The 16,051-nt window shown below is 42.7% G+C and overlaps 1 protein-coding gene across 3 annotated transcripts; it reads left to right on the forward strand.

Annotated features, from left to right (window-relative positions):
* The first annotated feature begins 394 nt into the window (after positions 1–394).
* Positions 395–15,465, forward strand: LOC125452412 (elongation factor 1-alpha 1). Of its 3 annotated transcripts, XM_048530757.2 has the most exons (8): positions 398–602; positions 1,467–1,648; positions 7,543–7,722; positions 7,806–8,102; positions 8,907–9,057; positions 9,691–9,947; positions 14,759–14,993; positions 15,074–15,465. In XM_048530757.2, the coding sequence occupies exons 2-8, from the start codon at positions 1,505–1,507 to the stop codon at positions 15,196–15,198; spliced, it is 1,389 nt and encodes a 462-aa protein (XP_048386714.1). In that variant the 5' UTR covers positions 398–602; positions 1,467–1,504; the 3' UTR covers positions 15,199–15,465. The 3 variants fall into 3 exon arrangements, with proteins under 3 accessions (XP_059501557.1, XP_048386714.1, XP_059501556.1); XM_059645574.1 differs by lacking the exon at positions 1,467–1,648 and having other exon boundaries at positions 395–602; XM_059645573.1 differs by lacking the exons at positions 398–602; positions 1,467–1,648 and adding an exon at positions 3,737–3,836.
* Positions 15,466–16,051: the final 586 nt, after the last annotated feature.

A 16,051-nucleotide genomic window follows, 5' to 3' on the forward strand; every position in this document is an offset into this window, starting at 1 on the left:
TCTCACATCTCATCAAACAGAACAGGTTATGTTTTACGTGAGATAACATAAGATGCCAGCAGACTGGGGGAAACAACCCTTTTAAGCGATTGGCAAAAGGTGAGTTTTTCTTTGGGGCTGCGGTGGAGGATTACCTGAGGGAAAAGTTTTCAGAGCCGCTGGAAGGTTAGCGGGGGGCGTCGGGTCATTGGGTGGGACAGGGAGGGTGGCTCCCCGTTGAGGCAGCACAGACACATCGGGCTGAATGGCCTCCTGCGCTGTGTGGGGGCGATGATGTTCTCTCGGTCTGACCCAAACCCCGCCGTCGAATCGTTCAGGCAGCGGGCGAGCTCGAGCTCCAGTCACGAGGGGGCGGAGTCGGCGCACGAGGGATGGGCACGGATTGTGTGTGTTGACCGCGGGGGGTCGCAATTGAAGTCAATCGGCGGACCCCCTTCTTCCCAACGCCCACCCGCTGGCGCCTATTAATAGCCGTGACGCAGCCGCTTTCCGCCTGTTTGCCGAGCGTGTGTGGAGCCGGTAGGGTGTAGGGTGGCCTTTTGGCTCGACGCATTGACCTATTGCGGGCGGGCGGTAACCACCTCCACTCCTCCATCGAGAAGGTGAAGCGGTGAAAGAAACGGGATGGGTGGTGGGTGGGAGTGCTGCTGTTGGAGGAGATGGTGTGACCGGGTTGGAGGGATTCGAAGCTGTGGGCCAGCTTCGTTAGCCGCGTCCCCTTTAGAAGGCGGCGGCGGCTACTAAACGGGTTTCGGTTCGAATTGGCTAATTTCGGGGTGAATCGAGAGACAGAGAGAGAGAGGGAGGGAGAGGGGGGGACCCCTAACGACCCCAAATATTCTAATCTTCTATTACCGGAGCAGTCTTTTCTCATCCCCCCCCCCCACCTGGCGTTCGCTTTTCTGTGGCATCGTTAGTATAAAATTGGAGGGGGGGGGGGTGCAGCCGACAAGTGGGCGGCGGCGGGGCTTTTTATTTTTTTTGAAGGTTTTTTTTCTTATACCGTTTTACCGCAAACGTTGGTGATCGTTCGGCGAAGGTTACGGGTGGAGCTTGTCCCTGACCCTGTCCGGAGGAACCGTGTGTTGGGGGTGGGGGCGGTTCGGTGCCCGTTGGTGAGAAAATGGCCGGTGTGTCCGTGCGGTTATTGTCAGTCAAAATGGAGGAGAGCAACATCAACTGGAATGGGGGCGTTGGAGAGGGAAAGGCAGCAGGTATCTTTATCACTGTAACAATTCGGAGAAATGACGGAGATGCGCTTAAAAAAAAGGAGGGAAAGCGGCTGAAGATCGAGAGAGGCGCTCTTTCTCCCCCTCCCCCCCCTTACAGGAGGAGATGGCCACTGTCTTTAGAGTAAATCCACCGACTCCTGTAATTTGGAGATTTGGTATGGGGAGAAGGCGTCAGTATTGCGTTTTTTTTTTGGCTTCCTAACTTTTTTCTCCCAATTTAACTCCCATCCCTAGTTCCTTAAGGCTGAGGCAACAACCCACTGGCAAAAGCAATGGGTAAGGAAAAGATCCACATCAACATTGTTGTCATTGGCCATGTGGATTCTGGCAAGTCCACCACCACTGGCCATTTGATCTACAAATGTGGTGGCATTGACAAGAGAACCATTGAGAAGTTTGAGAAGGAAGCTGCTGAGGTGAGAAAGCAAGAGGGTCAACTTTATAATGAAATGAGAGGCTGGATGAACACAGCAGGCCCAGCAGCATCTCAGGAGCACAAAAGCTGACGTTTCGGGCCTAGACCCTTCTTCAGAGAGGGGGATGGGGTGAGGGTTCTGGAATAAATAGGGAGAGAGGGGGAGGTGGACTGAAGATGGAGAGAAAATAAGATAGGTAGGGAGGGGATAGGTCAGTCCAGGGAAGACGGACAGGTCAAGGAGGTGGGATGAGGTTGGTAGGTAGGAGATGGAGGTGCGGCTTGGGGTGGGAGGAAGTGATGGGTGAGAGGAAGAACAGGTTAGGGAGGCAGATACAGGTTGGACTGGTTTTGGGATGCAATGGGTGGAGGGGAAGAGCTGGGCTGGTTGTGTAGTGCAGTGGGGGGAGGGGACGAACGGCTGGTTTTGGGATGCGGTGGGGGAAGGGGAGATTTTGAAGCTGATGAAGTCCACATTGATACCATTGGGCTGCAGGGTTCCCAAGAGGAATATGATTTGCTGTTCCTGCAACCTTTGGGTGGCATCATTGTGGCACTGCAGGAGGCCCGTGATGGACATGTCATCTAAAGAATGGGAGGGGGAGTGGAAATGGTTTGCGACTGGGAGGTGCAGTTGTTTATTGCAAACCGAGCAGAGGTGTTCTGCAAAGTGGTCCCCAAGCCTCCGCTTGGTTTCCCCAATGTAGAGGAAGCCACACCGGGTACAGTGGATGCAGTATACCACATTGGCAGATGTGCAGGTGAACCTCTGCCTAGAATACACCTCCTCCCACCCACCCTCCTGCAAAAATTCCATCCCCTATTCCCAATTCCTCCGCCGCATCTGCTCCCACGATGAGGCATTCCACTCCCGCACATCCCAGATGTCCAAGTTCTTCAAGGACTGCAACTTCCCCCCCACAGTGGTCGAGAACGCCCTTGACCGCATTTCCTGCAACACATGCCTCACACCCCGCCCCCGCCACAACCGCCCAAAGAGGATCTCCCTCGTTCTCACACACCACCCCACCAACCTCCGGATACAATGCATCATCCTCCGACACTTCCGCCATCTACAATCCGACCCCACCACCCAAGACATTTTTCCATCCCCACCCCTGTCTGCTTTCCGGAGAGACCACTCTCTCCGTGACTCCCTTGTTCGCTCCACGCTGCCCTCCAACCCCACCACACGCGGCACCTTCCCCTGCAACCGCAGGAAATGCAACACTTGCCCCCACACCACCTCTCTCACCCCTATCCCAGGCCCCAAGATGACTTTCCACATTAAGCAGAGGTTCACCTGCACATCTGCCAATGTGGTATACTGCATCCACTGTACCCGGTGTGGCATCCTCTACATTGGGGAAACCAAGTGGAGGTTTGGGGACCACTTTGCTGAACACCTGAATCATATTCCTCTTGGGAACCCTGCAGCCCAATGGTATCAATGTGGACTTCATCAGCTTCAAAATCTCCCCTTCCCTCACCGCATCCCAAAACCAGCCCAGTTCGTCCCTTCCCCCCACTGCACCACACAACCAGCCCAGCTCTTCCCCTCCACCCACTGCATCCCAAAACCAGTCCAACCTGTCTTTGCCTCCCTAACCTGTTCTTCCTCTCACCCATCTCTTCCTCCCACCCCAAGCCGCACCTCCATCTCCTACCTACCAACCTCATCCCACCTCCTTGACCTGTCCGTCTTCCCTGGACTGACCTATCCCCTCCCTACTATCTTCTTTTCTCTCCATCTTCGGTCCACCTCCCCCTCTCTCCCTATTTATTCCAGAACCCTCCCCCCATCCCCCTCTCTGATGAAGGGCCTAAGCCCGAAACGTCAGCTTTTGTGCTCCTGAGATGCTGCTGGGCCTGCTGTGTTCATCCAGCCTCACATTTTATTATCTTGGATTCTCCAGCATCTGCAGTTCCCATTATCACGCGTCAACTTTATGGCTGTTGATGTATTGTTGCAAAGTTACTTTGTACGATTCTATAATTAAAGATGTGATGAGCATGACAGTATTGTAAATACCATGTAGGATACTGAACAAACTTGCATTATAATGAAACTGTCTCTTTAACCCTCCCAATTCAGTTGTATTCATCACTGCAACTAGACCCGAAGTTACTATTCTGTTTTTGTGGATCCAAGCTCTTGAAAAATGAGAATGAAACTACCAAAGTCAATGGTAGGCTAAATTCTGAAGACAATTCAAGGTGTTGCATCTGTAGAATCAGCAGGATTTGCACTTGCCTATCTCCTATTTTTTTTCTCCATTTGTTTTTGCTAAGCTTTATTATACTGAAAGCTACTAATGTACCATTTGTGGTACAAAGTTCTTCTGGCTTTTGGGTGGAAAACAAAAATCCTTTGAGTACACAAGTTCTAATCCAGTCGCCCATTAGTAGATAGTGTTTGATTTGAGTATGATCCAAATTAAATTCTCTTTGCTTGTAAAATTGAAAGTAGAATGAAATGTATGTCCCATTTTGTTCTGGCCTAGCAAGAGCTAGAGTGCTCAAAGGGTTAAATTGCTTATTGGTCTTGCATGATTGGATCATTGACTTACCAGGATCCCTACATAAGCATGTTACTGTGGTTGTCTTGTTTGCATTTTCATTTTCCAGAGAAGCATCTGAGTAGAAAACCTGGAGTAGATTATGCTTCAAGGATTTGGATTCTCAGTAGCTATGTTGGGTGGGTGGTTGACTGATGTCATCTGTGCCCTTTCAGATTACTTTCATTTTTTTTAAAAAAGAAAACTATTGCAAGCAAATATGAAAACAAAAGCTACCCTATTTGGACAGAAGAGAAACATCAAGCATTATTTTGCCTAAAAAGTTGCTTATGTGTACCTAATTGGGTTAGATTAGATTAGATTCCCTACAGTGTGGAAACAGGCCCTTTGGCCCAACAAGTCCACACTGCCCTTTGGAGCATCCCACCCAGACCCATCCCCCTATAACCCACATGCATAGAGCCTTGAGACTCGTCCCTGTCACACCTGATCTCCTCAGGTCTAATAGTTATGGTATACTGTCAGAGGAAATGCGTTGGGTGTATAGAAACTTTTAAAATAACCAATTGACAGCTGGTCAAAAAACTACCAACAGTTTGAATTATTTTTGCCAAGGCTGTAATTGCAGCGTTGTCTTATCACTTTGTTAGCCTGTGATTGATTTAGAGTTCATAGGTATACTGCTTGAAATATATTTGAAATTAAGATCTTCGTAGAATTTGTGTTTAAGTCAGGTACATAACATTAGTATAAATTGCAAACAAAAACAAGTGTTACAGTGTAGGAGACCATTCAATTTGTCTTGTCATCTTGGTTTTCTTGAGAGAAGCTTGGCTAATACCTTTTTTCCTTTATAACTGAAATCTCATTCCCAGAGCCATTTTCATAATTGTTTTTCTGTATATTCTCTCTAATCCTCCACATTTTTTGAAGTGTAATGCTGACTGAAGTGCTGAAGAAGGATCGCTGTACCTGAAACATTGATTGTTTTCTCCGAGGTAGATGTTTCAGGTTTCTGGTATCTACAGTTTCTTCTGGTTCAGTGCTGTATGAAAATCGTTAACATTCTTGCTTTTTTTTAAATTGTTCTCAGTTAAAGAGCCCAGGATCCCATATGGCTTACTGACCAGTTTCTCAACCTGTTCTGCCACTTTCATCAATTGTTTCCAGTTTTCTTGTGCTCCTGCATGCTATTTTAAAATCATTTTTATATTGCTTTTACTCACTAGTCCCATCAAAATCTGTTTTTTCACATTGTATTAAATTTCATTTTTGTCTGTACTTCCCACCAACCAGACTCTGCTTTTGAACTGTTATATAAAAAATGGGAACAAGTCATTTGGGCCTCTGACATTTTATATAATCATGGCTGATTATCCAACTCAGTAGCTGTTTCTGCTGTTGACCCATACCTTTTGAACCCTTGGTCCTAAGAACTATATTTATTGACTTCACAAACATATTAAATGTTTTGGCCTTCAACTGCTTTCTGCAGCAGAGAATTTCACAGGCTCACCACTCTGTGAAAAAAAATTTCTCCTCAAGTCTTAAATGGCTTACCCTGTATCCTTGAACTGTGTCATTATCATCCTTGGTTTTCTTCCAGGGTTTTTCATCTGTTTAATTTGAAATTGTGTTCTGTACATCAAAGGTAATCAAGAATATGCACAGACGTCAGTGGTTTTAACACTGATCCCTGGAGAACCTCGCTGTTCACTGTCCTGCAGTTAGTAAACAGCAATGGTGACCACTTGTTTTGCTATCACTCTGATAACTTTGTATCCATGCTGTCACCCTTTTGTTCACAGGCTTCAGCTTTGCTGGCAAAACTGTTATGTGACACTGCCCAATGCCTTTAGGAAGTTGATAAAATGTGAGGCTGGATGAACACAGCAGGCCAAGCAGCATCTCAGGAGCACAAAAGCTGACGTTTCGGGCCTAGACCCTTCATCAGAGAGGGGGATGGGGGGAGGGAACTGGAATAATTCAGTTTATTCCAGTTCCCTCCCCCCATCCCCCTCTCTGATGAAGGGTCTAGGCCCGAAACGTCAGCTTTTGTGCTCCTGAGATGCTGCTTGGCCTGCTGTGTTCATCCAGCCTCACATTTTATCATCTTGGAATCTCCAGCATCTGCAGTTCCCATTATCTCTGATACGCCTTTAGGAAGTTCTTGTACACCACACAACCTTTAGCGAAAATGGAAAGAACTGCAGATGCTGGAAATCAGAAGCAAAAAGAGAAATTACTGGAAAAAGAACTTAGCAGGTATGGCAACATTTGTGGAGAGAAAATGGAGTTAACATTTCAGGTCCAGTCACAATTTCAGAATATAGTTATGAAGAAGAGTCAGTGGATCTGAAATGTTAACGCTGCTTTCTTTCTATAAATGCTGCAAGACCTGCTGAGTTTTTCCAGTATTCTGTTTTTGTTTCTGATTCCCAGCATCTACAGTTATTTTTTTGTTTGTACAAATGTTTGCAGATCTGTCACTTGAATTATGAAATAATTTTTGTTTCATTTCCAAAAGCATTTGCCCCACTGAATAGAAAAGAAATGAGTGAAACTGGCCTCTACAGTGGAAATGAATGGTTACTTCACACTTTTTGCCCAAGAAAAACTGCTCCTGCCAAAAATACAACTCCTTTGGAAACCAGTGCATCTGCTGAACTTGGTTTATGCTAGCCCTTCCTCCCAAGGGAACAGTGAACAAAAGCTACAGCACTTCTATGATCCTTTTGAAAGCTGTGACAAAACACTATCTTCATTGTCAATTTTGGGTAAACCACTGTTACCTCATGGTATCTGGGCTGATGCCTTCACATTCAACATCCTTTGCATGAAAATTGGAGTCTCCAGTTTCATTCTTGTGAATACTAGCATTTTTCGATCAATGATCCAAGATTATTTATAAGAAATTGTGAACATCACTAATAATAAACAACAATTCATGCCAAGGTCTTATTCTCTCCCTGGTAAGAGCCAAATAAAAATGTAACCAGTATTATCTCCAGCAGTTAGAACTGTTAGTACAGGACCAACTTGGGTATACCTTTGCATTCTGCAGAGTGGAAACATGTAGGAAGGTTGACTTAGAATTTCAACAGTGCAGATGTGCTAAGCTTTGTGGTCTTGAATCTTTGAGAAACAGCAGCTGATTGTCACAATATTTTAAGTGCCAAAGCTACAAGTGCTGATATAAAAATCTAGTGGTTGGCGTACAACATTGATCTGCATGACTAAGATTTGCTTTTATAATTTTGTCTCTGCAAGTTTTAATTTATCAAAACCTCTCTGCTGGAATTGCGTTTCTGTATAATTTGAGCGTTCTGTTTTGGCTTGCAGCAGTTCTGATGTGCAGTCATTGTATCTATTCTAGATGGGCAAAGGATCCTTCAAGTATGCCTGGGTATTGGACAAGTTGAAGGCTGAACGTGAACGTGGTATTACGATTGACATTTCTCTCTGGAAATTTGAAACCAGCAAGTATTATATTACCATTATTGATGCTCCTGGTCACAGAGATTTCATTAAAAACATGATTACCGGTACTTCTCAGGTATGTCAAGACAAGAACTACCAAGGTAACAGTTTTGAAAAATGACAGTAAAGTGAATTATATAATATCTATTTGTTTTAAAGGCTGACTGTGCTGTATTAATTGTGGCTGCTGGGGTTGGTGAATTTGAAGCTGGCATATCTAAAAATGGCCAGACTCGGGAGCATGCTCTTCTGGCCTACACTCTGGGTGTGAAACAGCTCATCGTTGGAGTGAATAAGATGGATTCAACTGAACCCCCATATAGCCAGAAACGGTATGAAGAGATTGTTAAAGAAGTCAGCACTTATATCAAGAAAATTGGTTACAATCCAGACACTGTGGCGTTTGTACCAATCTCTGGCTGGCATGGTGACAACATGCTGGAGGCTAGTTCTAATGTAAGTAACTTAAAACGCTTTTTTTTGTTTAAAATCTTGTTTGATTTGTAGTAATCTTGTGCAATCTTAAATGTTGCTGAAGGTGCTACATTTACTGATGGCCATGATCTTGTTGGGCTAATGGGAATCTTGCCCACTGTTCAGAGACACTGGGGGACACTTCTGAATTCGGTTGGACCTTCCCTGTGGAATTGAGTGCCTTCCGGGCAATATAGTAGCCTTTCCCATGATTGGGGTCTACTGTGGTGTAGATTCCACATTGCAGTCACCGTGCAAAAGTTGGCAAATTGCCATTGCCAGCAGTGACATTGTGGCAATGTAATCTACCTAATAGAGGGCCAAGATCACCATGGCATTCAAGCCAGTGGTAGTGGGGGTGAGTTGGAAGCAGGAATTCTGAAGTAAAGATAATGATCACCCATCTCCTGATGTGTACGGTGCCTGACTACTGGTGGGGCTGGTGATTTAAATGGGTGCCTTTAATGGATATCCCGTGTTCTTGCAGCGAGTCCTGCATCAACTCTTGTCCTACTGCTTAATCGGGGCGGTATTGCAATTGCTAGCTGATGATGCCTAAGCCTACTTAATTTTGAATAAGGGCTCAGGGTCAATGTTTTTTGCATTTAACAGGAAGGCTGGAGTTGGTCTAATAAAGTTGATTGCCCATTGCAAAGCTAAGTATGTACCAAAGTTGTGTCTTTTTTTTTGTTTGTGAAATCTGCTGAATATAAAGGGACATTATTCATAAGCTATATTATTGTTAAGTAGTAGCAAGTAAATATTCAAGATGTTTCTTTTACACAGATGACTTGGTTCAAAGGCTGGAAGATCAACCGCAAGGAAGGTAATGCAAATGGAGTTACTTTGTTGGAGGCTTTAGATTCTATACTACCACCACAACGGCCAACAGAAAAACCCCTTCGTCTTCCTCTGCAAGATGTCTACAAAATTGGTGGCAAGTATTATAGTATTCAGATCTGAATGTTGTCAAGTGGCTGTTTTGAAGAAGAATATGTTCTTCATTTTTTTTTCTACTAAAACTTCGATCTTAGTTGTCGATTTTTTTTTCCATGTACAAAAATAATCCATCAGTGGATGTCACAAAAGATCATTTGTCAAAAGGCATGAATGCCAATTTAAAATTTGGTACAGTCCATTTACTACTAAGTGTTGGGTCTAAGCAAATTCATTCTGAATTTACTGCTGTGATTTTTCAACTGAAATTTTGAAATAAATAGCTTTAATAATAAAGTTCTCAAATATCAAAGAAGTTAAAGCAAACAAACCTGTTATTATGACAATCTGTGTCTCCTGCTCAGTAAAACATATAATGTATACCATTCTTATAATGTGGTATGATGAGAATAGGAGGCCACAAAAGTATTAACTTTTGGAATAACATGACCTGAATGATCACTTTATATTGTAACCGGTCAAGTAAAAATGTGGTATTTGAATCTATGGTCTTTGTTTTTTAAGCATAATATTAAATAGTGGTGCTATTGAACTTAACAAGGTCGAAGTGTACATTTTGGGTTGGGCAGGCTGGTATACTAATCTTAAAGTATGAACTTATGTCTTCTTGCAGGTATTGGTACCGTACCAGTGGGACGTGTTGAAACTGGTATTCTGAAACCTGGAATGGTAGTTACATTTGCACCTGTTAATGTGACAACAGAAGTGAAATCTGTTGAAATGCACCATGAAGCCCTGACTGAAGCTATGCCTGGTGACAATGTTGGCTTCAATGTTAAGAATGTGTCTGTAAAAGATGTTCGCCGTGGCAATGTTGCTGGGGATAGCAAGAATGACCCACCAATGGAAGCTGCCACCTTCACTTCACAAGTCAGTGCTTTGGCATTGTTTTCTATTAGTCCATATTAATTACAAGATTGTTCTTTGGCATTGAATGGAAACCTATATTGACTCTTGAGTTTTTTTTCTTAATTTTCATTCTTGCCTTTTTTAAAAATGGGATATTGCTATCACTGACTAGGCCAACATCTGTTATCCATCTCTAGTTCCATCAAAGCAGGTGGTGGTGAGCTACCTTCTTGAACTGCTGCAAACCATATAACATAGGGACACTTCCAGTGCTGTTTTAGAAAGAATTTTTGACCTGGTGACATTGAAGGAATGGTAATATAGAGTCAGGATAGTATATAGCTTAGTGCATTTGGTGGTGACGTTGAAGATAGAAATAACATCTTGTTGCCATGTCAAAATACAAATGAGATTGGAGTAATCCAGGTCGGAATGATTGTATCTGAAATTTGTTTGAATCATGTAACTTGTTTTATTGTTTTCTGTCTTAGTTTTGATGGTTAGGAAAAGTTACCTTTTGTTATCAGCAGTTTGCTTATAGATAGGTATGCTGGGAATCATTTATCAGCAGACATAACCTTGGCCGTATTGTTAGAATCATAGAATCCCTACAGTGTGGAGGAAGGCCATTTGGCCCATCAACCCCCACTGACCCTTGGAAAAGCATCCCACCCAGACTCACCCATGCCTATAACTCTGCATTTTCCCCACGGCTAATCCACCTAGTCCGCATGTACCCTGATACTATGGGTAGTTTAGCATGAATGTTTCAATTTTTATTTTCACTAGGCAGCGTAGGCACTGGCACCAGCTGTTGTCAATGTTCAAAAGCGAACATTTGAGGTATATTCCTCTACTTTCTAACTACAGAATACACATTGGTTGCCAAGCTGTTGTTTTCACTGTTAGTTTGTTGCTGATTCCATCCAACCAGCAGCAACTTCATTAGACTTAACTTTAACTTGGTCATCCCCACAGATTATGTTCCATCCATTCTGTAGGTTGCTTGTGCGTCATTAATTTTCCGGTGTCCTTTTTGAGGCGCATGTTTTTGCCAGTTTGCACCTGCACCCTTTGATTCGATTCACTTCACTTTTTTTTTTACTTTTCACTCTTCCCCTCCTCTTCCCCGTGTCTCCAATAAGTCATTGTAACTTCCTTGTTGTGTATTACCCATGTAAGTGTTGCATCAAGTTTCTCACTAGAGATTTTTTTTCTACTCCTCCTCTGCTTCTGTACTGTGACTTTTTCGTTGTTTTTGGTTTACTGCAGCCCTCCCACAATCTCTTCTAGCCACATGTCCACACCCCTGAATCTTTTAATTTCATGTGACCTTGTTACTCTATTGTTAATAACACTAATTAGACTACAAGGTCTGTCATTCAATATTGCTGTATGCCCTTGATCACCCCCTCCAATGTCATTTCTTTGTCCTTTGAAAATAAACCCATGGGTCTTACGCATGTACTATTATATTACCCAAATACTTGGCGTGGAGCATGATTTGCTGATTACACATCTCAACCTTTTTAAATGTTTACTATCTTGACTGAATTGTTCCTCCCTTGTATTTCCCTCTTGTTAAACCAAAAATATCAGAATTGTATGTCTTTGGTAAGTGAGTGATTTTAATTGTCATCAGATCTAACTGGACCACTTAAGGCATTGACAATTATTCTGTTGATCATACAAACTGTTGACCTATTCAATGAATATTTGTGCATGAAAATATAATCTTTGCTTCAATGGAAAACATGTTCTTAAATGGCCATTGCCCTCAATAACAAAAAAAGAGGAACTTCATGGATTCCAGTTCAATGAGACAAATGTGTTCCCTACTACCCTAACTCTCACCTAATGTCCTGAGTCTTATCATATCTCTTACAGCTCTCTCCCCAGCCCCCTCAGTCTGAACAAATTGACGACAGTTAACTTCCTGTCAGAGCTTTTACACTGCTTGATATTGTTAACAGCTCCTTCTCCTTAGGCACTTTAAGTCCCCTCCTAAATTTACTATCGTCACCAGTATTTGTTCTGTGCAGTCATTTTTAAAGTTGTCGCGTACGTAAACATCTTCAAGGGAATGTTGCTAATGTGCGGTCTGTGTTAACTGCATGGTATTTTTAGGTCCGATGAGAGCACAGCACTTGATAGAACATTGGTCATCACTCTACTTAAATTCTCCTTTTAACCTCTTTATTTGCCCTGAATTTCTGGAATGTACTTGTTGCTTCTAAATCTCTGTGTTTCCTTTCTCCATCTCAGTGTCTGAAGCCTTTCACTGAGGTTTCTTGTCCAGTAACAACTTGAAATGACACCTTGTCAAAGTCTCAGCATTCTTTGTGATAAAACTGACTACTTCACCCTCCTTCCAAATCCTGTTTACTGTCATCAAGCTGCCTTACCTTTGTCCATTCTTATCTATCCTGTTTATAGCTAGAAAAGGCTTCTCATCTACATCTAGACATTACCCTTTCATGATACAGTTTTTTTGAGACTGCTGACCGGAAGCCACATGTGCCACTGACAATTTGGTTCTCACCACCACTGTGGACCTTTTTTTTAAAACTTGTCACGCTGCATGTCTGAGAAGATGCCTTCTTTTATAGTTAAATATTGGGAGGGCTTTGTAGCCAGTTCAGTCCTCAACACAGCCTGTTGCCTGATGGCAGTTTACATTCTTGGTAACCAGCCGTGAACTGAGCAAGATCATGATCTTTGTATTTGATCATGAGTTTAAAATCACATTTATATAATCACCAACGCTGCCTACTTCTCACCTGTTGCATTGTTCAACTCTGACTCATCTCAGCATATTTGCTGCTGGAACTCCGATCTATACATTATTTATCTCTAGATATGACTCTTTATAATATGCTCCTGACCAGCCTTTCATTTTCAATCCTCAAATGTTTTGATTATCTAAATCTCCATTAATGTTTTGATACGATTTAGCTATTGCTGTGTTTTTTTTAAACCTGTGTCGGCTGCAGGCCAAAAAACCACAGTTTTAGAATCCTCAAGTTATTGTTTCTCCACTGGCTTCGTAGGCAATTGATTATAAGACTCTGCTCTGCCATTCAGTCATGGCTGATAAGTTCCTCAACCCCATTCTGCTGCTTTCTCCCCATAACCCTTGATCCCCTTGATACTCAAGAACCTATCTATCTCAGTCTTAAATGTACTCAATGACCTGACCCCCACAGCCTTCTGTGGCAGTGAATTCCATAGATTCATCTCTCTCGCGCGGAAGACATTTCTCCTTGTCTTCCCATTTACTCTAAGGCTGTGCCCCGAGGTCCTAGTCTTTTCTACCAATGGAAGCATCTTCCCAACATCCACTCTGTCCAGGCCATTCAGTATTCTGTATGTTTCAATTAGATTGCTCTCGCTCTCTCCTTTCTCTCCCCGCCCCCCCCCCAAAAAAAAAATCCTTCTAAACTCCAATTAGTATAGTCCCAGCGACCTCAAATGTTCCTCACATGTTAAGCTTTTCATTCCTGGGACCATTCTCATGAACCACCCACCACCACCACCAGGGCCAGTACATCCTTCCTGAGATAAGGGGCCCAGAACTGCACACAGTACTCCAAATGTGACCTGACCAGACCCTTTTAAAGCTTCAGTAGTACATCCCTGCTTTTATTTTCAAGTCCGCTGAAAATAAATGCCAACATCGCATTTGCCTTCTGACTACTGATTCAACCTGCAAGTTTACCTTGAGAGAATCCTGAACTAGAACTCCCAAGTCTCTTTGCACTTCAAACTTATGCATTTTTCTTCCCGCTTAGAAAATAATCCATTCTTTTGCTCTTCCTACCAAAGTGCATGACCTCATACTTTCCCACATCATACTCCATTTGCCGCTTCTTTGCCCACTCTCCTAACCTGTCTGAATCCTTCTGCGGCCGCCCCACCTCTTCCATACTACCTGTCCCTCCACCTATCTTTGTATTGTCCGCAAGCTTAGCTAGAATGCCCACAGATTCTTCATCGGGATTATTTAATGTATAAAGTGAAAGGTTGTCCCAACACGGACCTTTGCGGAGAACTGCTTGTCGCTGGCTGCCATCCTGAGAGAGACCCTTTTATCCCCACTCCCTGCTTTCTGTCACACAGCCAATCATCTATCCATGCTAGTACCTTGCCTCTAACGCCATGGGCCCTGATCTTACTCAGCAGCCTGTTGTGTGGCCCCTTGTCAAAGGCCTTTTCGAAGTCCAGGTAGATAACGTCCATTGGTTCTCCTTGGTCTACCCTGCTCGTTACTACTTCAAAGAATTCTAGCAGATTTGTCAGGCATGACCTCCCCTTGATGAAATCCTGCTGACTTTGCCCTATTTTACCATATACTTTCAAATATTCAGAAATCTCATCCTTTACAATGGACTCCAGAATCTTATCCACAACCAAGGTTAGGCTAATCATCCAGTAATTTTCTGTCTTTTGCCTTAAGCCCTTTTTAAACAAACAGGGATGTCACGTTAGCAGTTTGTCTCACTTGCTTTTATCCAATTATTTTCTCAGTTTTAATTGCTCCTTCAGTGGCATTCACATTTTCAGATTTGCTCTTGAAGTGTGAAATTCCCTCCGTAAACTCCTCTGTTCCTGTGTCTTACCTTCTTAAGTTACTTTCTAAAATCTTGCTTTTTAGTAAATTTTATGGGTCACCTGGCATGTAGTAATTTATCTGTGGCCATGTTTTAGATGATAATTCTCTTGTGCCTTTGTGATGCTTTAAGTACGCTGTTTAAAGTTTCTCCTCTTATGAAAAATGTTTTGCAGTAAAATTTTTAAATTGTATATTGAAAACCAATTTTCTTTTAATACAGGTAATCGTTTTGAACCACCCAGGACAGATTGCTGCTGGTTATGCTCCTGTCTTGGATTGCCATACTGCTCACATTGCTTGCAAGTTTGCTGAGTTAAAGGAGAAGATTGACCGTCGCTCTGGAAAGAAGCTAGAAGATAACCCCAAATCTCTGAAGTCTGGGGATGCTGCCATCGTTGAAATGATACCTGGGAAGCCCATGTGTGTTGAGAGCTTCTCTGAGTACCCACCTTTAGGTAAGTAAAATTGCATACTTGTTCACCCACTGTCAAACTAAATTAGAATGTAACCCAGACTTTTTAAAAACATGTTCCAGGTCGTTTTGCAGTTCGTGACATGAGACAAACTGTGGCAGTTGGCGTCATCAAAGCTGTTGAGAGAAAGGCTACTGGTGCTGGCAAAGTAACCAAGTCTGCCCAAAAGGCTCAGAAAAGCAGATGAATTCGACATTTGTTGGTTGCCGCTTCTTCAGCCTCCACAGTTGGCAGCCCAGTTTTCGAGTGGATGATCACAGTTTACCATTTAAGCTCCAAAATAAAAGACTGGTTAATCAAAATGCATCGTAAATACTTCCGAAGGAAAGGATTGTGGACCATTTCATTAATCTACGTTGTAGCAGTTTTAAGTTATTAGTTTTAAAAGCTGTACTTTTAAGTGAAAACCAATGCCTTGACAATTGTCATAGAAATTAAAGCTGTTAAACCTTGATTTGGAATGTTTTTCTCCATTTCTCTGAGACCATGACTCCAGAATACACTTATTTTACAATCCCTTTTAACTTCTGAAAATCTTTTGTCTTGTTCCTGTTCTTATTCTTTGCCATTATTACCGTACGTGCTTTTGCATTATAACTTGTGGCACCCTTTTAACAAATCTTTAGCAATTTGTGGTTTCCTTAAAAACATTAACTCAAATACAGAAGTTTTATGTTGCCATGTAGTTAATAACTAATGATGAAAATAATTTCTAAATTTTGCTGGTTAAAGTGAAATAGAATCCATTGGTTAAAAGCCGTTTGTCTGTTGACTTGTGCAACTAGCTGTTCTTGGATATTACAGAGATAGTAGGAACTGCTGATGGATAATCTGAGATAAACATCAAACTTTGCTGCTTGGCCTGCTGTGTTCTTGGATGTTGCTTGTTAAGATAGTGGTGGTGAGTTTTTGTCTGTTCCATCTAAAACAGTAAAACTCATAGTAGATGAAGAAATGATTTATCTGGGATATAATAATGCATTTAAGGGCATCAAGTGAGGTGCAAGGGGGTAATAAGGGAAGATGATGGCTTAGTAGCA

Source organism: Stegostoma tigrinum, chromosome 4 (genome assembly GCF_030684315.1).
Source record: "Stegostoma tigrinum isolate sSteTig4 chromosome 4, sSteTig4.hap1, whole genome shotgun sequence".
NCBI classification, from domain to species: Eukaryota; Metazoa; Chordata; class Chondrichthyes; order Orectolobiformes; family Stegostomatidae; genus Stegostoma; species Stegostoma tigrinum.